Source organism: Coturnix japonica, chromosome 1, assembly GCF_054131305.1.
Source record: "Coturnix japonica strain WE chromosome 1, WE-NBRP24, whole genome shotgun sequence".
Taxonomy (NCBI): domain Eukaryota; kingdom Metazoa; phylum Chordata; class Aves; order Galliformes; family Phasianidae; genus Coturnix; species Coturnix japonica.
Window position 1 is genome coordinate 43,425,443 of NC_140663.1, and position 23,792 is coordinate 43,449,234.

Below are 23,792 nucleotides of genomic sequence, written 5' to 3' on the forward strand. Positions count from 1 at the left end.
TGTTCCCATCCACCAAAGGAGCTGTATGTCCCCCTGACTGGGCAAGTGCATGGGAGCATCTGTGGGACCCAGCACCCAGGGAAGTGCAGGGTATCCCTCTACACAGTGGGTGCAGCTGAGATGCCCAATGCTGTGTGTGAGGGCAAACCAGCAGCAGCATTGGTGAGCCTGTCTGTGCAGTGGGGACACCCAGGGCTTTCTCCCAGCCAAGCAGTTATCTCAGGAGCTGGAAGCTTTGTCCCAGCCAGCTGCTCCTTTCCCACCACATGGGAGTGATTGCAAACCCCAGAAGCAGATGACGTGTCGCTTGCCAAGGAGAGGTTTGGAGCAAGGTGGCGTGGTGAAGAGAAGGCAAGCAGGCAACATGGGCACCTCCGTCTTCCCACATCTCCTCATTATCCTCTTGGCTGGGAGCTCCCCAGCACGCTGTGCTGAAAACAACAGCTCTGCATCCCACAGTAAGTGAGCCTTCCCAGTCCTTCCTTCTCACCCAGGGTGTGCTATGCAAGATGTGCATTGAGCTGGTGGGAGAGATAATGGGGGGAGCATGTAAGGGGTGACATGCTCACATGGGTATGTGTGGGAACCACAGACCTCCTCTTCTGTACCCTTGGTCCAATTTAGACCTTTCCTCTCCAGGCACAGAGGGAGGTGCAGAGAAACTTGTCCTGTTGAATGACATCGCAGATGTGGAAGCCTTCATCAGTGGTGCAGAGGTGGCAGTTGTTGGGTTCTTCCAGGTGCGTTGGCAGCAACTCCCCCCTAGCAGGTGGGAGCCCTATTCCTGGTGGGACAGCAGGTCAGGATGGGTCCCTTCATATACCTTCATGCAGTGGCTCCTGCCATGGAGAGATGCTGGGGTTGTGATAGACTTGAAGGCATGAAGTGAGGAGTGCAAAGTGGGAAATGGAGCAAGGGGGGGATGTAAAGCTGTTGGTAGGTGCCTGGAGTGGGAGAAATACTGCAGGGGAAGGAAAAGAGGAATGTGGGTGGCAGAGAAACTGAGTGCAGTGGCACGAGATGAGTGGGAGCACTGGCTGTTGGCTTTAGTCATTGATGGCAGAGTGAGGCACTGCCTGGGTGACAGGGCTGGGGAGGTTGTGCCTCAGGGAGCAGTGATGGTGGGGATCCTGTCTGAGAGAACTTGGGCTTAAGCTCAGTTTCCTCTTAGAGAGAACAGCGGCACAGTCCCTCTGGCTGCTTCGTTCCCGAGAGTTCAATTGAAATCAGGTGACAGTGTGACTGATAGGTGCACATGTCACTTTTCTCTTTTTCCTGCTACTTGAACTCTGTGCTGGACTGCATACACTGCTCATGCCTTTTGCCAGAGGAGACTTAATCCTTCCAAAACTAACTTCCTTCTGCAAGCTCCTTCCTCCCCCTGCCTTGATCCTGGGGCTGGAGGGCAGACTAGGGAGGGGTTATGTGGGTGGAGTAAGGCAATAACATCTTGCAGCACACTGCAGAGCAAGGACTAATGCTTCTGCTACAAGTGTGTGAATGCTGGAGGCCTTTGCCCCAGGGACTTGCTAAATACTGATCACAGAACAATATCTGCCTGGGGCTGGGGCCTGCAGGCATAGAGAGCTCCTTAGGGGCCTCTCTGGCAGCACTGTAGCCCTACAAGCCAGAGAAGCTCTGGTGTCTCCTTCCCGGGGCAGCTGGCTGGGGTTGTGGCAGGGCTGGGACCTCCTGTGGGCAGAGCCTGATGCCACTAGCACCCCACGCCACCTCCGCCTCCCTCCCATGGCATGATTTCATTTATCAATCAGCAGAGTGCTGGGTCTAGGCAGCACAGTGTGCTAGGGCAGGGAGGGCTGTCCTGCAGTGCGGGGACAGTCCAGGCTGCCAGGAGCACAGGGCAGCAGCCAGCAGCCTGGCATGTGTTCAGTGTGTGAAGCACAGCCGGGCTGTGTTTAAGCAGCAGATAAGGACCAATGAGTGCCGTAAGGCCTTGTCTTGGCCCTCTCCCCAAGAGCATATTCATCCAAATAATGCCTGCATTCTCTGCTCGCCATAAGTCATTCCTCTGCTGCAGCCTTTCAGCTCACTGCAGCACGCAGCTCAGCGAGCTGTGCCCGTAATGAGCTGGGAACTACACGCCACGATGGAAAAATAGAGTGCTGTCCCGTGTGCTGTGTGAGAACATGGCCTGCTTGGCCAGACCAAACCCATCCTTCATAGGAATGCTTCAAAACAAAGCAAATTCCCACACCATGCCTTAATGCAATCACCACAGCCACGCCGATGTGCTAGCATTTCCAAAACAGCTCACATGAACTGTTTTCCTTTCAATGAAGAAGGAATTTTGTTTTCTGTTCTCTCTGGGCTCGCAAACAGCTGAGCTGACAGTTCAAAACGCAAAGAAAAACAAAACAACTTCCCAGCAGTGACTGTGTCTGGAGATTCTGAATCTACAAAGTATCAAAAACAGAATCACAGAATCACAGAATCACAGAATGACCTGGGTTGGAAAGGACCTCAAGGATCATGTAGTTCCAACCCCCCTGCCTGGCAGGGCCACCAAACATACACCTTTACTAGATCAGGTTGCTCAGGGCCCCGTCCAACCTGGTCTTGAACACCTCCAAGGACGGGGCATCCACAACCTCCCTGGGCAGCCTGTTCCAGGGCCTAACCACTCTCCTAGTGAAGAACTTCCCCCTAACATCCAACCTAAATCTACCCTCTTTTCACTTAAAACCATTTCCCCGTGTCCTGCTATGTGCTAAAAACACATCCCTAGGAAGAGGAGTTGGGAATGGGAATAGGAAAGCATGCGTTAATGCAGCCTAAGGCTGAAGCTAATGCTCTCACTAGGTATGGTAAGCCCAAAGTATTCAACAATGTTAACAACCCCCCGGACTCCAGAATCAAGAGGCTGTGTTAAAAATGATTTATGTGCGTAATGCATATAGCATGCATGTTGGTACGTGTATATATGTCAGGGTTACATCTGAAGGCCGCCCGCCAGCAGCTGGAAATGGCGGAGCGAGGCGCCCCGCATGCGGCTCCCGTGGCGGCCGGCAGGTGTCGCCCTTAGGCCGGCGGGGCGCCGCTCTGACCGCCCTCTCTCCCTGTGTCCGCAGGAGCCGGAGAGCCCTGAGGTGTCGCAGCTCCGCCTGGCGGCCGCGCGGATCCCCGAGGTGCCCTTCGCTCTCAGCAGCAGCCCCGCGGTGCGGGAGCACTACGGCGTGACGGCGGACACCCTCTCGTTGTTCCGCAGGGTGCGTGCGCGGCGGGGCTCTGGGAACGCGGTGCTTTGCAAAGAATGGGGGCTGTGTTCTGAGTGAGTGGCACGGAGCGCGGTGTGACTTGGATAGGGTTCCCGTGGCTTTGGAAAGGCTCCTGAGGCACATGGAAGGCATCTCCCGGCTGTGTTACAGTGAATCTACACAGCAGGATGGGAGTCATGTCTTGCCAAGCTCACAAAGCTGGCTCCAGGCATGCCCAGTTTTTCCATCAGGGCTGAAACCAGAGGCGGAGTGGAGCTCTGCAGCGATAGATGCTGTGCCACCAAATGAAATCCCCAGCAGTCTAGCAGCAAGCAGTCCCCTCTTAATTCTAACACTGTGGTTTGACAAGCTGTTCTTTGGACACGGGCCCATTAATAATCATAGAATCACAGAATCCTTATGGTTGGAAAATACCACTAAGATCACCTAGTCCAACCATCAGCCCATCCCCAACATGCCCACTGACCATGTGCTACATGCACACAGCTCTTGAATGCCTCCAGGGACATTGACTCCACCACCTCCCTAGGCAGCCTGTGCCACTGCAGCACCAGTCTTTCAAGGGCAGTGTGCCCTTGTGGCCAAGATGACCAGTGGTATCCTGGGGTGCATTAGGAAGAGCATGGTCAGCAGGTCAAAAGATCCTCCCCCTCTACTCTGCCTTGGTGAGGCCATATTTGGAATACTGTGCCCAGTTCTGGGCTCCCTGGTTCAAAAAAGTCAGGGATATCCTAGAGGGAGTTGGACTCAGTGATCTCTTGAGGTTCCTTCCAACTTCTGCTGTTCTGTGATTCTGTAATTCTCAGAAGAAATTTTTCCTAATATCCAACCTGAAACTCCCCTGGAACAACTTGAAGTCATCACCTCTCATCCTACTGCTGTTACCCAGGAGAAGAGGCTGACTCCTATCTTGCTACAACCTCTTTTCAGATCGTTGTAGAGAACAATAATGTCTCCTCTGAGCCTTCTCTTCTCCAGACTGAACAATCCCAGCTCCTTCAGCGACTCCCCATTAGACTTGTGCTCCAAACCCCTCACAGCTCTGTTGGCGTCCTCTGGGCATACTCCAAGTCCTCAGTGACTTTCTTGTGAGGGATCCAAAACTAAACACAGCACTCAAGGTACTACTTTGCAGTTTGTGAGGGATGGATGCTGTGCAAGCTCAAAGAATTTTGACTGAAGCCATAACCGTCTTGTTCTGAAATTGAAGGTATTCCTAATGAAATGTAAGAAGATGATATTTTGAAGGGTGTTTTGAAGGGCCATGTACTTACTGCAAGAATAACACCAAAAGCTAAGAGCAGGCAAATCAGTTTCCTGGGACAGCACTTGAAAACTGGGGAGAGAGGTGCATCAGAGGAGAGGGGTCCTAGGAATTGCAAGGTATCCTAAAAGGCTGCAAAGTGCAGTGTTACAAGAGCTCTAAGCACTAAGCTGGTTCTGTATGCTACACAAGCTGGATGTGGTGCCTTGCTCAAGTGCTAGTTTGGAGTTTCACAAAGATTACATAAAGCCCATTTGTTCCTGTTCTTTCTCATCTTTTCCTGCACCATGTTTACCTCCAGTATAATCCAAACAGCGCAAGGAGAATGATCTAAGAGTGAACAATTAGTAGACAGGTTCTTTCCTTTAACTTTTTATTTGCCATGCACAGATCATGGATTCATAGAATCACCAAGGTTGGAAAAGGCATCCAAGATCCTCCAGTCCAACCAACCACCTACCACCGATATTTCCCCACTAAACCACCCCCTTTGTACAACATCTAAACGTTTCTTGAACACCTCCAGGAGTGGTAACTCCACTTCTCTCCAGAGCAGCCCATTCCAATGCATAACCACTCTTCCAGGAAGAAATGTTTTCTCACATCCAACCTGAATCTCCCCCAGCGCAATGTTGCAACTGCAATTTGAAGTAACACCCACCTCAGTTTTGGTTCTTAGGCATGATGATTTTCTTCCAGAAACACTGAAAAGATCCTTTGTTTTTGCTCTGTGGTAGATAGTGAGGATGACTGCATTGGGACAGTGTTTGATAAAAGAATGTTTGGGTTGTTGGAATCTGTATTCTATGGAAACTTCACAGCTCAATTTTTACAGCTGAATTCTTATTTAATAAGGAAAAAAATCAAGAAGCAAAGACACTAGCTAGGTTCAAGTGAAGTTGGCAATTCTTTTGTCTAATTTTCTTAAATTGAAGTTATTTTTCTGAAATTTAAGTTATTCAGGCACATTATTTTTCCTTTTATTCTGAACACTGTGTAGGAGTAAGGAGTCAGAGCTAAGAAAGAAAAGTAAAAAGAACTGAGATGGGAACTTACAGTCATATATTCATTTGAAGAATACAGAGATAAGTGACCAGGATAGCAGTGAATCAGAGGCATAAACTCATCCTTCCTTGGTTTTGAATAGCGTGAAATACACATAATGCTTAGAAATTTATAATTACAGTAGTAGGATGGTCTACTGTCAAGTGCTGAAACTTCTTTGCGTAGAGTGGAGCAAAGCTAATTTACTCTATTGAAGAATCTAGCCTGACAGACCTAAAAATGACATAAGTAACAGATGTAAATAAGCTAATTATGCAGTGACAAAGACATTTTGGCCAGAGCTTCAACTATTAGATGCGAACTGTTTTTCAACCTTTTTTTCTTGGAATCCTAAATGCTGACAGCACATCAAGGATATTTTTACCCCTAGATGAAAACCAGGTGTTTGTAGAAGTCCACTAAAGCTAAGAGAAAGTTTTCAGTGCTTAGATTGCTTTGCAAAGCCTCTCTGATCTCATCTGCTCAGGTGTTGCACTGACCCGATCCCATTTAGTACTGTAGAGCCACCCTTTCATTTTATGCTGGGGCAAATCCATGAGAGAAATCATGCTGCACTGTCTGAAAAGCACCGGTTTGGGTTACCAGACCCAATGGCCCCCTACCAGATCAAAGACCTTGCTAATGACCACAGGAAAGCAAAAAAAAGTTTGTTAGATGTCTGCACATTGGAAAAACTAACACAAGTGTTTTCAGAGGTTGTACAGATGCAGAGGATAAAATCCGGGGTGTGCATGTGGACATTTCCTCAGCTCTGAGAACCTCATTCAACATGAGTATGAAAAGTTTTCCAGTCCCAAACTTTGATCCCACTGGCTGTTGCAGCCTAGCATGCCCATGGATCAACTAATTCATCCCCTGCAGCGCTACTATATGGCAACTATGCCCTCTTGGCTGGTTTATCTGTTATTTGATGTTTGACTGCTCTTTCCTGTTTACCAAGTCAAGCAAACCTCAATAAAATTACATCTTGGGGGTGAGAGGGGGTGAGTGTGGAGAGATGTGTGGCAGGATGGATTTTCCTCTAAAGCTAAAATGTGCTGTGCTTGAATTTTTTTTCTTTCTGCTGTACTGGAAAAAAATCCTTTTTATTGGAGAGATTTCCTGCTTGCACAATGTTTCCAGGAAATCCATACAGGTCCATGCCAATGTTTATTACTTGTAGAAGAAATAGAATAAGCAGATGAAGATTTTAAAGAGGAATAGGAAGCCAGAATCAATGTAAGGAATTAGTCCATGTTAAGAATCTCTTCCCACAACTCCTAGATTAGTTTATTGGCTAATCTTCCCTGTCTCCAGAGCAGTAGGAGCAGATAATGATAGGGACATCTTGTCCTCAGTGATTTCTCATATGCCATGAGTTTGCCTTGTTCTTGCGAGACTGTGGGAGGGTGGAAGATCCTTATGTTGAAGTGCATATGGATCTCTGTAGGTCTAATGGCTCTTGGCCTCAAGAAATGGGAATCTCATTCTGGAAAGAAGACAAACATAGTGTTCCACGAGGTGGGTGTCTCTGTGGGTGAGTGCCATGAGCAGCTCTAAAGGAAATAAGGAGGGGACAGCTGTGACCAAGGTATCTTTGCATGTCTTCAGGCAGACAAAGACCGGAGAGATATGGATATGGACAGAGAAGAAATGGATGCCGATAAGATGAGTCGTTTCATTCGAATGAACGAGCTCCGCCTGGTGACTGAGTACAACCCTATGGTAATTAGCAGCTCCTCACTGCTCTCACCCCATATAAGCCTCTTCTGGCTCAAGTGTTTATGCATGAGGGTGTGTGCAGGGGTTACCACAGTGGTGTAGATGGAGTTGGGGGGAGCCATGCATATCTTTGCTGCTGCTGAATGGTGTGGGAGCAGATATTGCACTGGAGTAGACAAGTGGGGTGGAGAGGGGATAGGAGAGAGTTCTTCTGATCTCCCAGTAGATTTGAGGCACTGATGAGCAAAGAACTGCATTTCTTACCACTCGTGCTGCTTCTTCTTTTGGGTGTTTGTCATTTTGTACCATGCCTGCAGATCTTGCTCAGACAGGATCCTCTCTCTGTGTCTGAGAAACCTCAAGAAACATGGAAACCCAAGTGACCTGCTCCTAAGATCAGGCTTTTCTTTATCACCCATTAGAGTTGGCTCAACATATGTCTGGCTATTTCAAAGCATATTCAAAAGCTGGTAGGAAACTTTCCAAACAAAAATTTCCCCATCTCCTCCATTCTTCACCCCATTACTTGTCAACTCAACAATAAAAAAATCAGACATAGGATCATAGAATCATAGAGTCATAGAATATCCTGATCTGGAAGGGACCTGTAAGGATGCACAAGTCCAGCTCTTGGCTCCGCACAGGACCACATGAAAATCAGACCGTATGTCTGAGAGTACTGTCCAGATGCTTCTTCAAATCTGGCAGCTCAGGGTCATGCCCACTGCCCTGGGCAGCCTGTTTCAAGCCCACTGCCCTCTGGTGCAGACTCTGTTCCTAACCCCCAGCTGCCAGCAGTTCACTGAGATGCTTGCTATGGAGCCAGTGGGTTTCATAAGACCAGCTGACTGCAAGGCTGAGAATGTCATTGCTAATAGTGTCTTTTGAATAGCTCTAGCTGCGCTGATCACACTCAGTATAATCAAAGGAGAAGGATGGCCAGTTTCAAAGTTGTATATTTTCAAACAGATGCCAAACATCAGCTAAGAGGGCTGGCATATTCCCCATTTCAGGTTTAGCATGCTATTTTGGGAGACCATTTTGTTTTGGAAATGCAGCATTTTCTTTCTGGAATGAAATACTGTATAATCTTTTTTTTTTCTTCTTATATATATATATCTTTAATAATAATTAAAATGTAGATTTGTTTTTGTTTTTGTTTTTTTTTGCCTTCTGAGAAGGGATATGAAAAACATTTCAAAATCACAGAACATTTCCTAGAACAGAAAAGCTCTGTCCTGCCCCACTGTCCTGACAACGCTTTGAGAACAGCCCAGAAGTGACAGTGGGGATGTTCTTATAGATGTCCTGGCCTTCTGGATCCTTGTGGCCTTCACCGCACCTTTTGTCAATTTATCAGACTGTAGCTCTCTGTCTATAAGTTTCTGCTCCATGGTGTTCCATTTGACACCCAGGCTGCCACTCTCAGACCTGGAGCTCCTGAGCTTTTCAGCCATCCCTTGTACTGCAGCCTGGCTTGCAGTAATTGTGGTGTTTTGTTGTTTTTTTTGCTCTTGACACTCTGGAGCTCTACCAAGGTACTGCAATTAACAGTGCCTCCTGCAGCCCAAGGCTTGAAGCCCTTCCAGCTCTGCTAACATAGCTTGTTGGTTTGTTTTTGGTTTTTTGTTTTTTGTAAATATTTATTCCCACTTCATATGCTGTTTATACCTAAGAATGCTGCAGGTCAGCAAAGGCTTGGATAACAGGGATCAAACAAAGCCCTGCCAAGAGTTCCTTTCCCTGTCCAGGGCCTTAACTGTTACTCCCACATACTCCAGGCATTTTTAGGCAATGCTTATCCTGTGTACTTCCCAGGAGAGTGTGATGCAATCCAGCCATGATGCTGAGCTATGCTAATCTCTTGCAAAAGTCTGTGTGGACAGATACATCTTTGTGTACAGCTGCCAGTGAAGCTGCTGCTCCAGTCATGCCCCCACAGCTCCATGGCTCTTAGTGCTGCCTGGCTTTACCCTCACCTCCCTGTCCTTTTCTGTGAGGTCTTTTAATTCTCTGCATCCCCTTTGCTCTGCCCTGCCCCACCTGCATACTACAGGGAAGTTTAGGGATACTAGAAGTCTGATAAGCACGAGGGAAAGGAGAAAATCCCAGCCACTAAAAACAAGATGCTTTGTGGTGCAGACATGCACTCCCTGACCCTGTCTCTGTTACTCCTGGAGTGTGTGGAAACTTTCTTCTCCTCTGGGGAAGTGCTGGCATAGATCGCTATGACCTGTGTGGTTTTGGCTGCGTGTTGGAATGCAGCAGGTCAGCTGGAGCACAGTCTCACTCCTGTTTGGTTTGAGGGAGAGGCACTTTGCCTGGGGAGCAGGTGGGAGGAGAGGTGGGATGAGGAGCAGTGATTGCCTGGAGGTTGCTCACAGGCTTCCTGGGCACTGCCAGCCCCTGCTCCTCACAAAAGGCAATTGTGTGTGACCTGCTCAGCCCCTGACCTGGGCACAGCCTGCTGCAGTCCTCTCCCCACTGCAGAGCTGTGGAAGTGGTCTTAACCCAAAGCACTCTGTGCTGTCTGGCCCCTTGGGTTGCTGAATGGGGGCTTTGGGCTCACCCTCATCCAAAACACAGTGCAATGCTGAAGAAAGAATACAAGATGACATACAAACCCTGGCACCACAAGCCCTTCCCACTTGCTTGTTCCCAATTCAGCAAGGTGCTGGATCTCTGCAATTCAGGGCATCATTACCATGGAATCATACAATCAGAATCATTAAGGATGGAAAAGATGTCTTTGATCATCTAGCCCAACCATCCACCTACCACCAACATTGTCCTCTATGTTCCTCAGTTCCACAGCTACATATTTCATGAAAACCTCTGGGCACACTGACTCCATCACCCCTCTAGACAGTTTGTTCCAGTGCCTGACCACTCATTTGGAGAATTTTTTCCTAATATCCAAGCTGAACCTCCCCTGGTGTAACTTGAGACCATGAGGCCGACCTCAGCCCCTCTACCACCTCCTTTCAAGTCATTGCAGAGTGTGATAAGGTCTCCCCTGAGTCTCCTCTTATTATATTGAGTGTTTTCAGACCTTCCCTCTCCAATTCCTTGCCTTTCCAGACATGAGCTTGCTCTGAACAGTCTCCCTTCCTGGTCGCCCTTGTGATCTTCAGACTCTTGGCTCATGAGTAAGTGAAACCAAGAGCAATGTGCTTCCACAAGGAACCCAGACTAGATGCCTCCTGCTTTAAAGGAAGCTGTCTTGCTTGTTAGACTGATTCGCAAAGAAGTTGCAGCTTAGGCATAGAGGTTGGTGCCCTTCTGGCAGTGCATCCGATGTGCATTGAATCTCTCTTTGACTGTCTGTGTTTCTCTCTCTGTTTGTGGTGGTCATGTTTTTGGCAGACAGCAGTAGGTGTGATGCACAGCTCTCTCCAGCTCAACCTCCTCCTGTTCACAGACAAGAAGTCCCCAGAGCACCCTGAGCAAATGCGCAGATATCGTGCAGCAGCAGAGCTTTTTGAGGGTAAGGTAAGTCAAAAGAATCATAAGAGATCAAAAAGGAAAGACAGTGATTACTTCCATGGAAATAGAGCTCTTCATGCCCTGTTCTGTGTATAAGGGGAGCAATGACCAAGTGGGAGGAAAAGATGGTTACCTGGATAATTAAATGGAGAAGTTGGATCTGTTCACCTTTTGCCAGTTTACCTCCAAGGGGTAAAAGCCTTTGTATCCTACTTCCCCACTCTCTCAGTGGTACGTTGTGTACTTCCTTGCTTCTAGGCCAGTTTTGTTCCCTTGCACTGGGAGATGACAAACAGCTGTTGCACTTTGGTCCAGCAGAGGTCACATTCCACTGTTATGAGAGGTGATCTTGTACATACAGCTGAGAGATGCCAAAGAACATTATATAAGTGACCAGACAGAAATTAATGTTGCAGTTCTTCTTAACACTTAGCTTTCTGGTTGGTGGAAGAAGTGGCTATTTTAAAGGAATTGAGGATGGGTTTTTCTGATTTCCCGCAGCAAGATGGTGGGTTAGATGGGGTCTTTCAGAGAAATTTCCTCAAGTTCCACCCCTGTGTGGGCCGATCTCTCCATGCAATAAATCTTCACATGGCCGATTCTATGCCAGCAGCTGGGTTACAGGGGATTTTGGTCCAGGGAATAGGGAAAGGGACTGGCAAGCAAAGAGAGTTTGGAAGCAACAGGCAGGCATTTAGGGCAGGGGATCAAAACATCAGAGAAGGCTGAGATGTGTGGCAGTGGAAGGGATCTTCCTGGGAGAAATGCGGAGTTGGGAAGAGTTGGGCTTTGAAAACAAGAACATCTGCATGCATCTGTTTGCAGTATTGAAGGAGAAGATTAAAATTCAAGTATATTCTCATCTTCAGTTGGAGAGGCCTCTTCAGAACCACACACCCTCAAATGTCTCAAGATTTGTTTGTGACAGGACTTGAATGGATTTGGCCATTTCTACCACCCACTGGCAAAAGAGCAGGCAGAAACCATGTAAGGAAGTCAAAAGGTCTCTTAAAAAGCGTTTTGTTTTGATTGATACACACTGATAAAACAAAAAACAATAACAACAAAAAAAAAAAAAACAATCTGAAAAATTCCAGTTGTCATGCGAGGTATTTGCTGCAGTGACTCCATTATCTCTGTTCAACAGCAGCGATACTGTTAAGCATCACTGTCCTTTGCTGATGCAGCTGCAGCCAGTTTTCCTCTCACATGGTGTGCTTTGATGTGAGTGAAGGGGAATGATTTTCCTAGAAGTACTTCACAAAGCACTGGATAAAAAGTTGTACTGAAGTCCAGATAATTAATGAGTTACTAGCCATCCAAATCTGTTGTTTTTGTTTTTTTTTTTTAATCCATGCAGGGAGATTTCTCATTGAATCAGCCTAGAGGAAGTTTGCAAAAATAAGATGCAGAACTAAAAGGTGTAGGGGTTTGACTAATTATTTGTACTTTACTGCAGTGGTATTGCTAGACACCTAGATGGAAGGACTGAGAATCTAGTACGTTGTTTTTCCCATTGGATCAATGTTCTGAGAAGAAAATTGTGATTCAGGCTGCCTTCTTACAAAGCAGAAAGAAAGGATGAGGACTAGAACTGTTTGAGTCACCTGGATCTTAGATAGTAAGGAATAAGCAGAGCAATTATGCCAACTTAGAGTTGTCTTTTGTTTTGTTTTGTTTTGTTTTGTTTTGTTTTGTTTTGTTTTGTTTTGCGGCTAGCAAATTGTCTTGTCAATAAATGTAAAATTCTGGAATTTAGTTTCTTCAGAATTACCATTGAAAAATGAATGCCCTGTAGGCTGATGGTGAAAGACTTGTTTGTGCTGCAGAGTTAGAGCTGCCAGTGGTTTGAGTAAGGAATCATTGCTGTGCAGCAAAGAGGTGTTCAGGCTTCGTTGAGCACTGCACAGAGCTTACAGAGTGATGAAAGAGTGCGGACACTATATGTGTCCCACCTTCTCTTTAGTGACAGCACAAAACACTTATGCAGCCTTGAGAAGGGTCTCAAGCAGGATTTGAGGTGCTGATTCTTTCACTCATCTCTTCTGAGGTCTGAGGAAAGAGAAGTCCTTGTTAGTGTCTTCACCAGCTGGAGGAAGAATACAAGCTGTTGTGTGGACTTATGGGAGATGAAGAGAAAATGCTATTGACCCCAGAAAGGGAAGAAAATAGATAATGAGGAGGTGATTCACCTGCCACTTCCTGAGTTATGATCCCTTCCTCTTTGTTTTATGGTCTTTTCATCTCTGCCTGAGACAAATCTTAAGTTTTCATCTAGAGGATTCTTCTAGATTTGATAGTGCAGTCTGGGGGCTATAAAATGCTGGAGTCTGGGGGCTATAAAATGCTGGACAGGAAAATGCAAATGTTAGATGATGCTAAGTGTCCAAGAGCTGTCAAGAATGAGAAATAAGGTACTTTTCAAGCAGAATTTGAGAAACAATTATGGGTGAGTAATAATGAACAGGCAAAACTCAGTGATACAGCTGCAGGAACCCATCAGTGTCCTTAGAAGTGTCCCACAGCAATCAAATATGTACTCATTTGGAAAAGTACTGCCAAAAATCTAAGCTTTCTGCTGGAAAGGAAATGCCAGACTTAGAGTTAGTGAGCCAAACCAGCAGAAGCATCTTCAGTTTTCTTTCTGTAGTATCAGAGTACAGTATGACAGTGACTTTTGGTGGACCTCAGGAGTGTTTGCAGAAGTTTCAGTAAGGTGATTCTTGGAATAATAAAAGCAGTTTCTGTTACAACTGATATTAACTTGGTTTATAATGTCAAAATAACATGTGTTGTGACATTCACAAAGTCCCTTTTAGTTTATACATAGGACCATTTAGAAATGAGTTCTGAGAAACTGCTGAAAGTCCTTCAAGAGTTCTGCCATGAGAAGGGAAGTACAGTGTCCTTCTGCTTGAAGACAGAAATTTATACACTTTTTATTTTGATTGGCAAATACTGATGTCTCCAAAGCTGAGAGAGATTATCGTTAGGGTTGCCTCCTTTTAGCCGTAAACAGGAAGACATGTAAATATAGAATGTCTCTATCACTTGACGGATATCTGAAGTTGTTTTTATAGCTTTTCTTTCTTTTTTTTTTTTTTTTAAATTTGTGACTAATATTTTCATTTTGTTTTGATTTACTAAGTAAGCTATGAAAGAAGTGACTCAGACTTCAGAGTCTGACATTTTTGTTTAGACAGTCTCCTCATAGAATGAAGATATCAGCTCCATAAAGCTCAAACACTGGATACAAGGCTTGATCATCTCTCCTGTTGATCTTCCTTGGAGAAGAAACTAAGAAACATGAAATTGGTTTCTACCACTGCGGTACCATGTTTGATTTCACTGAATTCCTTGAACAATAACATCATTCTATATCTTAGTATTTACCAGGAACTTCATGTTCTAAAAGCTCCAGGCAAGGACCCAAGTTGTCAAGGCACTAAGACAACACCAGTGTAAAAAAATATCTGAACGAATTTAATGCAGATGACATTGCACAGATAATACTGCATGGTGTTCTGTTTTCTAAAGATGTCATGTGTTGGCAGTTCGTTCTGGGTGCTCCTCATGCATGCAATAGCTCCTTCACTGCCTCTAGTAGCCAGCCTTTAAACACACACACATACACACACACACACACAAGTAGATTGATACAAGATGAAACAAATTCATGGAAAATTGTTTCAGAAGGAGAAAATAAAAACAGCTATTGCAGAAGATAGTTTAAAATAGAAAACAAACTTTCTGTTTTGGATGAAACTACCTAATTTTTACCAGTGATATGAGAGTTGGCATCATAATTGGAATTTGTTTTTGTGAGTTATAGCTTTGGTAAGCAGTCTGAGCAAGGGCTCTAGGCTTATTTCAGCACTGGTAGGAGAGAACTGTCCTTCTTCTAAAATAGGTGTAATAGAAGTGCTAGTCATAATTTATTGAAGAATTCATCCTAGATAACTGCTAGAGATCAGACCAAGATTTAGATGTCAGAAATTGGGCAGAGTGAATCTTGCCTCATAGTCAGTAGGATTTTCCATGGTTACTGCATTTATTCTTTATGATTAGAGCTGGCTGGGAATCTCTAAGCAAAACAAATTCCTCATGAGAAAAAGCCAGTTCCACCAGGTGGGATCTATCATGTACATGTCCATGCTCGGAAATCTGCTTAGTTTGTTGCTGCTGTAGAGGCCAGGCTTCCAGTGCTCATGTCCTCAGCACAATTGCAGCCTACAGTCTGTCTCACAGCTGTCACTTGGAGACCAGGGTACCCAGTGCACCTAGTGAGGGATGATTTATTTGCTGAAGGAGGAAGCATGCCACATTGTAGCATGCACTTAGCAGGAATTTATCACTCTTAGATGCATGCAATTGGCATTACAGTATCTTTTTTCTGGAGTCCCAGTAAGGAGACACAACTGCTGTCTCTCCCTTATTTCTGGAAATCACTCACAAGATGGAAAGGAACTTCTGCTGAGTTTTGGCAACCTGCATCTGTGTGTGCTTCATGTGTGTCACTAGAGATATCCAAGGCAAGAACTGATGATGATGTTATCTCAGCTGTTCTAGCTGAGGGGCCCACTGCAAGGAAGAAAACAAGAACTGGTTGGAGTTCTAGTCCTCAAACATTTTATTCTTTTATTTTACTCTGTTCTTCATGCTCATAGATAGTTTCTTAGTTTGAGGATTTTTAACAAAGGCTGGAAGTTTGATAAAGGGAAAAATGTTGACTTACATTTATATTAGTATTTAAAATGCTGCTCATCTGTTTTACTGCTGTTGCTACTAATCATAGTGATTAACTGCAGTTAGTCTTACATCAGTCTACCTATCCTTCTTCCTATTCTCTGCTGCCTAGGAAAGTTTCCATATGTACATACATACATACAAACACACGCACATATATACGCACATATATACACTTACATATACATACAAAATTTTGTTTTGTTTTTAAGAACATAATTTTAATTTTAAGAAAATTGAGACCATAGAACCATAGAATCATAGAATAGCTTGGGTTGGAAGAGACCTCAAAAATCATCAGCTCAAACCCCTGCCATAGGCAGGGCTGCCACCCCTCAGCTCAGGCTGCTCAGAGCTCCATCCAACCTGGCCTTGAACCTCCAGGGATGGGGCACCCACAGCTCTCCGGACAGCTGTGCCAGTTCCTCACTACCCTCTTGGTGAAAAACTTTCCCTGACATCTAATCTAAATCTCTCCTCCTTTATTTTAAAATTGTTTCCCCATATCCTTTCATTATCTACCTGTGTAAAAAGTTGATTTACCAAGATTATTTTTAGAGAAGAAAACAGTTTTGAACAAGCTTGAGTGTTCTTGATTGAAAAGAAAGAAAAACATGAGTCACAGGCTGGGAACTGAGCACATCATTTTCACATCACATTAATGTTATTTTTTTAAATGCCTCTTTTTCTTGTATAAATTGAGTCATCCCCATGTCTGTTGGTACATATAATGCACTAAGCCCTACAGACTGCACAGCTCAAAGAGAAGATAAAATTACACATATTAGGTGGTTGGTTGTTTCTTTGAATTGGATGGTACCTGCTGAAGGATTCTATTTAATCAGGTCATTGATTAAATTGTTCAGCTGCTGTACTTACTTTATGAAATGTGTACATTATATACGTATTTATAATTAACAGATAACAAAAATTTTTTTATATGGCTGAAAATCTTATTGATAATCTTTTAGATTCTAGAATTTTCATTTTTTACCAATTCCTACTGCAACCTGTAAAGTCTCAGTTGCAATTTACTCTTGAAATCATGGGATAAATAGACACTGTCACATCATCCTCGTAGTATTAGTATCCCTGGCTTTGCCTTGATCTCCAAGACTACTTCAGAAAAATGTAAGCTGTTCTCACCAAGGGCATCTCTCCCCTGGTCTGAACAACTCTCCATCGGGCTTGGCTGTAGGGTCAGTGGTGTAATGCCAACAATTCCCATTTCCCAAATTATTGCTCACGTTTTCTCTCCTGTTTAAATCACAGATTCTCTTTATCCTGGTAGACATTAACTTGAAAAGCAATGAACAAGTGATGGCATACTTCAGACTGAAGAAGTCCCAGCTGCCAGCTCTGGCTATATTCCACACACCAGATGAGAAAAACGATGTGTTGCCTCTGGATGAAGTCTCCATTGAGCGTGTGACGGACTTCTGTAATGCTTTCTTACAAAAAATGCAAAAGGTAAACGAGCACTTCAGTGTAGGCTACAGGATGCTAGGGTCTCATAGAAAGATGCTGTTTCTCACAAGGCTTTTAAGGAAATAACTTCAGCCCCTTGAACACATTCCCAATCTACCACTGTCTCCTCATTTTCATTTTCATCTGAATATCAGAAAAACATTAGATCTCGAACAGAGCAGATATGGATGCTTTTCCAGAGCCTCTTTGTTCACTGACCTCTGTCATGTTAGTCTACAGCAAGAAGAATTCATTGAGCTCTGTATGGAGGCCTCAAAGGCCTATTATCTGGGAGCAGCAGCTGGGAGGTTAGATGGAGGATGCTTTTGGACACTGAATATGGGCATGATGGTTGTCAGCAGTCAGGAGAGGATCATAGAGACAGTGATCAATGGCAGGGAGAAGAAGAGAATCTATCAAGAAGGCCACAGAGATAAGTTTTACAGACAAGGGCTCTGCTGGAGGTCTCTGGAAGGAGAGAAACAGCTTAATCTCTATGTTCATTCAGTGCTAGTGTTTTCTTTTTGTCAAACCTCAACTTCTTGTAACACAGAGAAGCTTTCTGCATCAGAACCCTGTGTCGTACAATTGAAATAAAATAGGCAGGGTGTTGACATGGAGAACAGAGGGGGACGTTTAAATTTGCTTGTTTCCTTTTCTCACTGTGCTGAGAAACTGAGTGATGTCAAAGTTGATTTCATGCCTTTACTGTGTTTTAGGAAGAAGACAAGCCGGAGGAGAAGGCCTTCAATGAGGAGCTCTAACTCTTTCTCAGCAAACATGTTGCCTGTGCCCAGAGCCATCTGCTCTTGCTACATGAAGAATTCACTGAGCTTCACAGCTCAGGAATTCTTGGTCTAATAGGATTAAGGGGCCAAGTCAGTCACGGATTCCCATCTCCATACCATGCACATTTGCTCTCTGTCCTCTCTAGGAATCACTTCTCCCTTCTGATTTGCTGGCTCCAGCTCGCTTTCTTATTCTTCCAAGTGCTCTAGTATTGCTGTACACAGTGTTCTTCCATGTTGTCTCTGATGAAGCAACAGGCAATACAAAAAATGGCAATATCAGAGATATAGCTTGTAGCTCCCAGAAAAACCATCTGATCTTTTTCTTTCATGATGCCTCCCATGTTCTCTTTGCTTTTGGTACCATGCTGGGATCCAGCAGGCTGAGTCAGCCTATTGTGACACTAGGAACAGACTGATTATTTAATGTCACATAGTTTACTAAATAAAGCAGAAAGTAAATATCCTGAATTTTTACAGAAGTATGTGATTTCCCACTCCCCATGTCTGTCACTTAAGGACAAAGCCTGTGTATTTATGAATGAATAGGCTTGCAACACCTGAACAGACAGATTAGTTGCTAAGAGTCATTTCCTATAGAACTGGACACATGACCCACAAGTCCGTGAGGATAAGAGATTCCTGTGAGAGTCTGGGATCAGAACAGTGCTGTGTACAGCAAGCATGAGCTGATGCAGCAAAAATGACTAAGCTGGAGATGCAGATTAAGGAATGGAAGCTGTAGCAGAATGGCAGTAGAAAATTACATTGCAAGGTACGGACTATTTCCACAGTGCATTAGAAAGGAAGGTTGTTGTCAGTTTATTGACCTCGGATGTCTGAGGTCTCACTGCTGGCACACAGGGGATGGGGACTTTACAGGCGAGATATATGAGCCATCTCTGTTCTGCTGTATTAGATGCATGCAATAGCCTTTCCTCATAGTTGGCTCAGCATCCTTTGGCATGGACTATGGATGCTTCTGTCAAACAGTGACTGCATTGTCTCTTGGGGCTTGAGAGACTTGGCTTGAGACATGGAGTCTAAGAGGCGTAAAGCTGAGAAACCTCAACACTTTCTCAGAGATCGGCCCAAGGCAAAAATATGAGAAGAGAAAGGAGGTGTACTTGTGAATGAGGCAAACATGGATGCCCACCACAGAGGGGGGAGGCGAAGAGTTGAAGGGGATGCAAAGAAACTGCAAATCACCACAGTGAAGGAAACAGCACAGAGGATCTGTGTACAACAGGGAGGCAGGTGTTAACCCAGCATTAGTTCTTGCCTCCTCCGTGTGAATCTGGCTGGTATCTCTTATCAGCCTGAGGCTCTGTCACTTAAGCATCCAGATTTACTTGCTTTTCTGCTCCGACCTTCCTTCTTCTCCACTTACAGAAAGCAAGCCTATTACTGTAAAATTGATTTAGGGAATCAGTATTGCTGCCCATTAACAGGGGAAAATGAGATGAGCAAAACAATATTCAGGACTGTGCCTTGTGTTGGCAAAGCTGACAAACTGTCTCCTTGCACAGTGAGCTCTCGCTTAAGAGTTAGGGAGGTAAGCAACATGGGGTCTCAGAACTCTGTGGTCACAGAATCAACACAGAATCACAGAGTCATTAAGGTTGGAAAGACCACCAGGGTTATCTCCAGTAATCAGCCTATCCCCACCATGCCCGCTAACCAAGTCCCTCAGTGCCACATCCACACTGTTCTTGAACACCACCAGGGATAGTGACTCCACCACCTCCCTGGGCAGCCTGTGCCACTGCAGCACCGCTCTTTTGGAGAAGATAAGTTCTTCCTTTGTCAGTTCCCTTGTTCAGTTCTTCTCTTGTCAAAGTTGAGTGCTCTCTAGCCTCTGGTTGGCAGATGGCTTATGGGAACCTTTGGTATCTGGATGCAGACAGATAACAGTGAAGATGTCAGGGAGGAGGTGAATTTGGGGCATTATGTGTTGTGCATTTCTTTAGGCTGGTAAAAGTGGAGGCACCTGTCCTCAGCCCTTAAAGGTCTTCCACAGAGAAATCTTCAGGAGTGTTGGCGCTGTGGATGTTCCCAGTGTCACGCATCTATGTGGTACAAACCAAACAGTGTGTGGGTAACCAGCCTGCTGTATGGGTGTCTGAGGTTTGTGTCTTGGCCCTGTATGGACACAACGACTGCAAAACTTGGGCACAGCAACGTGACTCTTCTTCAGGGCCAGAGGGAAACAAAACAGGATGTGAAAGAAACTCTGATTCTGCAAACAAGCCTGGGAGCAAAAGCAACATCCCCAGTGACCCTGTTCACTGTGTACACAGATAATTATAGGGACAGCTTTTTGGGATTTTCACTGTGTACACGGTGGGCTGGGGGGTTAATTTCCTCTGCACCTTCCTGAACTCAGCATGTAACCAATAACCTTGGGAGCCATGAGACAGCCACAGGAAAAGCCTGTAGTTGCCAGGAGGACCTACACAGTGGTGGCAATGGAGCCAGGGATTTTGGTCTGCCTTATTCCCTGTGCTCGCAAGCTTCTGGCAGTGCAACTTTATTGGTGTGTTTAGTCACTGCAGTGGTAAATCTTAGGGAGAACACAGGCAAAATCTCACAGAGAGACAATATCTGTTTGTTATTTTGTGTTTGGGCCCCAGCTGTATTACCTCTGATTTGAGTTTATGACGTAATTGGGCCAGATGTTTGGAGCTGCTTGAGGATGCTAGGCTGGCTTTCAGGAGCTAGATGCAAATCGACAGAGGGCAGGACACTGTGAAAGCCCCTGCTCTACAGCAATGCCTGAACCCAAAGAATGTGTTAAATATTTAAGCTAGCAGCTGAGCCTGCCCAGCAGCAAAGCTGGGCTGTCAGCATTTGAGAGCTGCTGTCTTTACCCCAGGGAGTGGGGAGTTGGGTTGCACCATGATGCAACTTCACATTCATCCTTTCTGAGAAAGTATTTGGGCCTCTAGGAGCAGCCTGGAGGTTCAGCTAGGGGACTGACAGTTTTGTGTTTTTTCCACTTGAACTCTTTAGTATCAAATAAGTGAATGTCTCTTATAGTTGAGGATGGGGTCCCACGAGCAATCCCCACATAACCTCCTTGGGGATAAGCAACTGCTAGGTCCTTGTGGCACTGCTCTGATATCTCAGGCATTTCCTACAGCCCTCTTCAGTGTTTCCTGCTTATTGGTGGGGTATTTCTCCACTCACTGCGAAGCTCTCATCAGCTTGGGCAAGGATGGTGAAAGGAGAGATTCAGCATCGTATAGGGTTATTAGTCAACAGCTGGCTGCTGACTGAAGAAGAGGAAGCTCAGGGGAAACATTATTGCCCTCTACAACAGTTTGAGCAGAGGTTTTAACAAGGTGGCATTCAGCCTCTTCTCCCAGATATAGTAACAGGACAAGAGGGGATGACCTCAAGCTGTGCCAGATGAGGTTCAGGTTGGATATGAGGAACAATTTCTTCTCAGAAAGAGTGATGCTGCAGTGGCACAGGCTGCCCAGGGAGGTGGTGGAGACTGTTCCTGGAGGTGTTCCAGAACCTCATGGATGTGGCACTGAGGACATAGCTAAAGGGCATGGTGGGGATGGTTGGGATAGGTGATATTAGAGGTCTTTTCCAACCTTAATGATTCTGTGATTCTTTGATTTGTGTGATGTTTCTGTTCTGTCTCTGTTCACTCCTGTCCTTGAGCACAGGATTTGTTTCCTCTCTTTTTTCGTATCATAGGTCCAAACCAAAGTCTGAACATTGTTGAATGCAGGGGAATTAAACCTCTGTAATATCCACCATCTAGGTAGAACCTAGAAGTTCAATTCAAACATCTCTGAACCTAAAGCATGTGTAAAGTGCTTTGTCTGGTCACGAGTGGCTTCTGAGATTCTGGGAGTCTAGTCAACAGGAACAGAACAACCTGAAGGAGAGGAGATGACTCTGCCTTCTGTGCACAGGTCAGCCTGGAGACTGGAGGAGTGAAGATTTCTGTTATGGTAGGAACTGTTACCCTCTTTATAATAAAAGGAGGAAGGGCACAGTGGGCTGACACCTCTGCTTGTCCAGAAGGAAGCTGGACCAACAAATCTAGGCAGTGATACCAGAAGAAAACCCTCTCTGGCAGGTGGACAGACCACAGGACTTAGTCACCCTGCACCTCAACACAGGACACTTCCCCTCAGCACCAGTAACAGCAGCCCAAGGGCTGGCAAAGAGGTGGGGGCAGTTGACACTGGAGGGGGAAATATTGTCTGAAGGATGCAGCCGGGGAAGTGGTTTGCAGGAGCGTGAAGGAACAGGGCAGGGAAGAGACAGAGGCTGATGTGGGAGGAGAAAGGGACTTGGCCAGGGGGTGAGGCTGCCAGGGACAGGAAAGGGTCAGTGTGGAAGGTGCTGGGTGGATACCACAAGGAGCTGATAATGATGGGGAGGAGAACATAGCAGGGTTTTTTTTTTCTGAGGCTGTGAATCAAGTTCCTCTGTGAGCCACTTTGGCTCAATCACTAAGAAAACTTCAGTGGAAAAACCTGCAAAGCCACAGATGTGCATTGAAGAAGAAAGTACTTGTTCTCTTCTTTGAATTTCTCTCTTTACTGGTAATATATCTGAAAATGTAGGCAGGCAGGCTGTTCCCCTGAGCTGCAGAGCAGCACATTTCTCCAGCTTAGAGGAAAGAATCTTGAATTACTGCCTGCCTTCTTGCATCAGGTCTCTGTATGGCAGCTGTTTGCTTGCCTTCTGTACTATGGCTGCAACCAGCATGGTGTCCTCCTTCCCACATTCTTGCCTTTGCTCAAGCCCTTAAATCTGTGCACCACAGCAGCCCTGGAGCCTCTCATGTCCATGTGCAGGATGAAAAGCCAGCCCTATCCACCCACAGCCTGAGCCCAACGGGTGAGCACAGAACTAGGGAAGTCCCATGCTTCAGAGGTTCAGCAGGCTGTGCTGAAACACCTGTCCCTCCACTATGTTAGGAAGTCTTTTGTGAACGAGGCTGTGTGGTTTGTATGATGTCTGCATCACCAGCATTACTTCTTGCCCTTTATCTGTCAGCTGAATGTTTGGTTGTATCACTCTGTAATTTCTTGCACAGGATTGGGATAGATAATCACTACTTCCACAGGACCAGAAGCCGTAAGTGCACTTCTTGTTCCTCAGTCTGTGGGAAACTTCAGAGAAATGTCAAGTCCCTGGGTCTGCAACTCAGATATCAAGAGAATAGGATGGGCTCTTGCAATTTTCTTGCTGTTGTTGATATTAATGACTGGAACCAACAGAATAATCACCCCAAGAAAAAATCTTCATCTGTTTTCTTATCCATGAGTAATACGGCTATGCCCAGAAGATTTTTTTAAAATATAGACATAGATATTTTCAGTTTAAATCTGTTGTGCTTTAATATTCTTTGGCATTTTGGAATTCAGTGTGGGTGCTGATCTGAGGCTATTTCATGACTTCCCATTGTAATCAAGATTTTATTTTCCTTGGCCAATTACTTTTATTATTTGGCTGAAAAGCAGAAGAGACAGACAATAACTTGCCCCAGATTACAAAGGAAGCCTGTGGGCAGAGCTGGAAAGAGAAACCAAATCTCCTGGATCCAGATATCCCTAGCCTTAGCCAAATGGCCAGACCTTCTCTTCACTCTCCATCTCCCTGTGACTACCAAGGGCTATTTCCCTGAGAATCACTCAGCAGGACTCTCCTGTCTTTCTGCCTTCTGTGTTAGGCATGGAGGCTTTCATGTGATGGAAAAGTGTACCTGTATTCCTCTCTCTTCTTGCTCCCCATCTTTTTGTGAGGGGCAGGCCTTTGGACTCTGACTATGAGTTTATTTCTCTCTGTCCATTCCTTACATTAGAGACATTGGTGCCCCAAGCACAACTCTGCTGCTCCTGTGGGAAGGTACCTGCCACAATACATGGAAATGAGAATCCACCAGACACTCTTCTTCCCAGAGATGATGAAGCAACATCTAGCAACACAAGGGAATCAATCTTTTGCCTTACCCCAATGGCCCTGTTCACAAACACATTTCTGCTTGGTCTGTGAATCCCGGAACTG

The 23,792-nt window shown here is 45.3% G+C and overlaps 1 protein-coding gene across 2 annotated transcripts; it reads left to right on the forward strand.

Moving 5' to 3' along the window:
- The first annotated feature begins 232 nt into the window (after positions 1–232).
- ERP27 (endoplasmic reticulum protein 27) lies at positions 233–18,224 on the forward strand. 2 transcript variants are annotated; one of them, XM_015858589.3, is made up of 7 exons: positions 239–458; positions 640–740; positions 3,090–3,227; positions 7,156–7,269; positions 10,633–10,758; positions 16,771–16,968; positions 17,685–18,224. In XM_015858589.3, exons 1-7 carry the CDS (start codon positions 296–298, stop codon positions 17,727–17,729), a joined length of 885 nt encoding a protein of 294 aa, XP_015714075.2. In that variant the 5' UTR covers positions 239–295; the 3' UTR covers positions 17,730–18,224. The 2 variants fall into 2 exon arrangements, with proteins under 2 accessions (XP_085371717.1, XP_015714075.2); XM_085515591.1 differs by lacking the exon at positions 17,685–18,224 and having other exon boundaries at positions 233–458; positions 16,771–17,173.
- The last annotated feature ends 5,568 nt before the right edge of the window (positions 18,225–23,792 follow it).

Coding starts and splice junctions, on each gene's coding strand:
- ERP27 (XM_085515591.1), top strand. CDS start 296: ATGACGTGTCGCTTGCCAAGGAGAGGTTTGGAGCAAGGTGGCGTGGTG. Junction 459..639: donor CAACAGCTCTGCATCCCACA/GTAAGTGAGCCT, acceptor TTTCCTCTCCAG/GCACAGAGGGAGGTGCAGAG. Junction 741..3,089: donor CAGTTGTTGGGTTCTTCCAG/GTGCGTTGGCAG, acceptor CTGTGTCCGCAG/GAGCCGGAGAGCCCTGAGGT.